Below are 1,487 nucleotides of genomic sequence, written 5' to 3' on the forward strand. Positions count from 1 at the left end.
CATCTCGTCAGGCTTTTACTAGACCAACACCGAATGATGCCATGGATTTAGACGGACCACCGCCTCCTAGAAAAGCAAAATTGAATGCAGAAATTGCTATGCAGGATGCAACAGAAGACGAGGAAGAGGCAGATGATGAAGGTGGTGACAATGACGACGAAGATCCCAAAAACTATGCTGAATAAGTTATGGATCAATTTAAACTCGCTATTTTTTACTACTGCTATCCAAGCCGTTGACTGTTGATATTTTGTTTGGAAGCCAGAGTTTATTTTCTGATGTTGTTGATTTACAGTCGTATGCATGTAAAATGGAATACTTTACTTGCCGTCTTTACTTTGAAATAAACAATGGTTGGATATTTGTTGCACTTTTCTACTAAAAATCGACTAATAACAACACTCATCATATAGTACAAAATCAAACTATAGTTTTGGATTCAAGTCGTTTCCTTTTTTGATACGGTCATACATTATAGAATTGAAAAGTCTGAAACTGGATTCATCCGTTACAATCTGGATACTGAGTTTGACTGTTATTAATCAAATCTGGTGTGAATTATCAAAGGAATTCTGCTATGCATCAGTTTACGTGACTCGACACTATTTACTGAACGAGTCCAACCAATCTCGTAACTCCTCTCGGAGTGAATTTTACCCAACCATACACGACTGTGAACACCACCGCTACAGTGACTGTGTTTTGTCCACAAAGTCAATCCAAGTTGTTCATATGTGACAACAGCACGTTGCACACACACGCAGACTGTCGATACGGAATGCCAAGCAACAATCAACTTATTCCGTAGTCGTGCAATTGTTGACATAAATACCATTGCGGTCAATGCTGTATCGACTGGTGTCAAACCTTGAATGAATGCTGCAACTCGCATTTGTTTATTGCGTTTTGCATCGAATGCGATGTGCACACTCAATAAACTTTATGGTATTCTGGTCATATTCCGTATCAATCTGCAACGGATTACCAACATCCATACAATCAACAACACGATCAGATTATTAGTGGATCAATCTATTGCTGTCAAACTTGTAGTCATGACCCAACTCGGTACAAATCAGGTCAAGTTTGATCCAGAAACTCCAACAAAAAACATCAACCCGACCACTGAACTGGCTGCTCGTCAACGGTTTACTGGTTATATGGGTTTATTGTTGATGGGTAAGCGTGTAAACTGTCGTACACGCAATTTATACTGCGAGTTGATGGTCAAGTCTGACAATCTGCATTCATGAACTTGTGTGCAAGCAGTGTTTTGTTGGATCTCAAACATCCTGCAACTCGCACAGTTGTTTGCACAGTTGCTCACCTATCAATCCAACTGGATCTGCAACTCTGTCAAGCAAATCCGTAGTGCAACCTGCTGATGTTGATGTGACTACAATAAACACGAAACTCACCGAAATAACACTTGCTGATCTGACAGGTCAATGAGTGACACTCTAACCATTAATACCAAACAAACAACG

The 1,487-nt window shown here is 39.9% G+C and overlaps 1 protein-coding gene across 1 annotated transcript; it reads left to right on the forward strand.

Moving 5' to 3' along the window:
* Window positions 1-727: 727 nt before the first annotated feature.
* Window positions 728-1,469, forward strand: BATDEDRAFT_32583 (uncharacterized protein). Its single transcript, XM_006683449.1, has one exon. The coding sequence runs from the start codon at window positions 873-875 to the stop codon at window positions 1,251-1,253; it is 381 nt and encodes a 126-aa protein (XP_006683512.1). The 5' UTR covers window positions 728-872; the 3' UTR covers window positions 1,254-1,469.
* The last annotated feature ends 18 nt before the right edge of the window (window positions 1,470-1,487 follow it).

Source organism: Batrachochytrium dendrobatidis (genome assembly GCF_000203795.2).
Source record: "Batrachochytrium dendrobatidis JAM81 unplaced genomic scaffold BATDEscaffold_172, whole genome shotgun sequence".
Taxonomy (NCBI): Eukaryota; Fungi; Chytridiomycota; class Chytridiomycetes; order Rhizophydiales; genus Batrachochytrium; species Batrachochytrium dendrobatidis.

Coding starts and splice junctions, on each gene's coding strand:
- BATDEDRAFT_32583 (XM_006683449.1), top strand. CDS start 873: ATGAATGCTGCAACTCGCATTTGTTTATTGCGTTTTGCATCGAATGCG.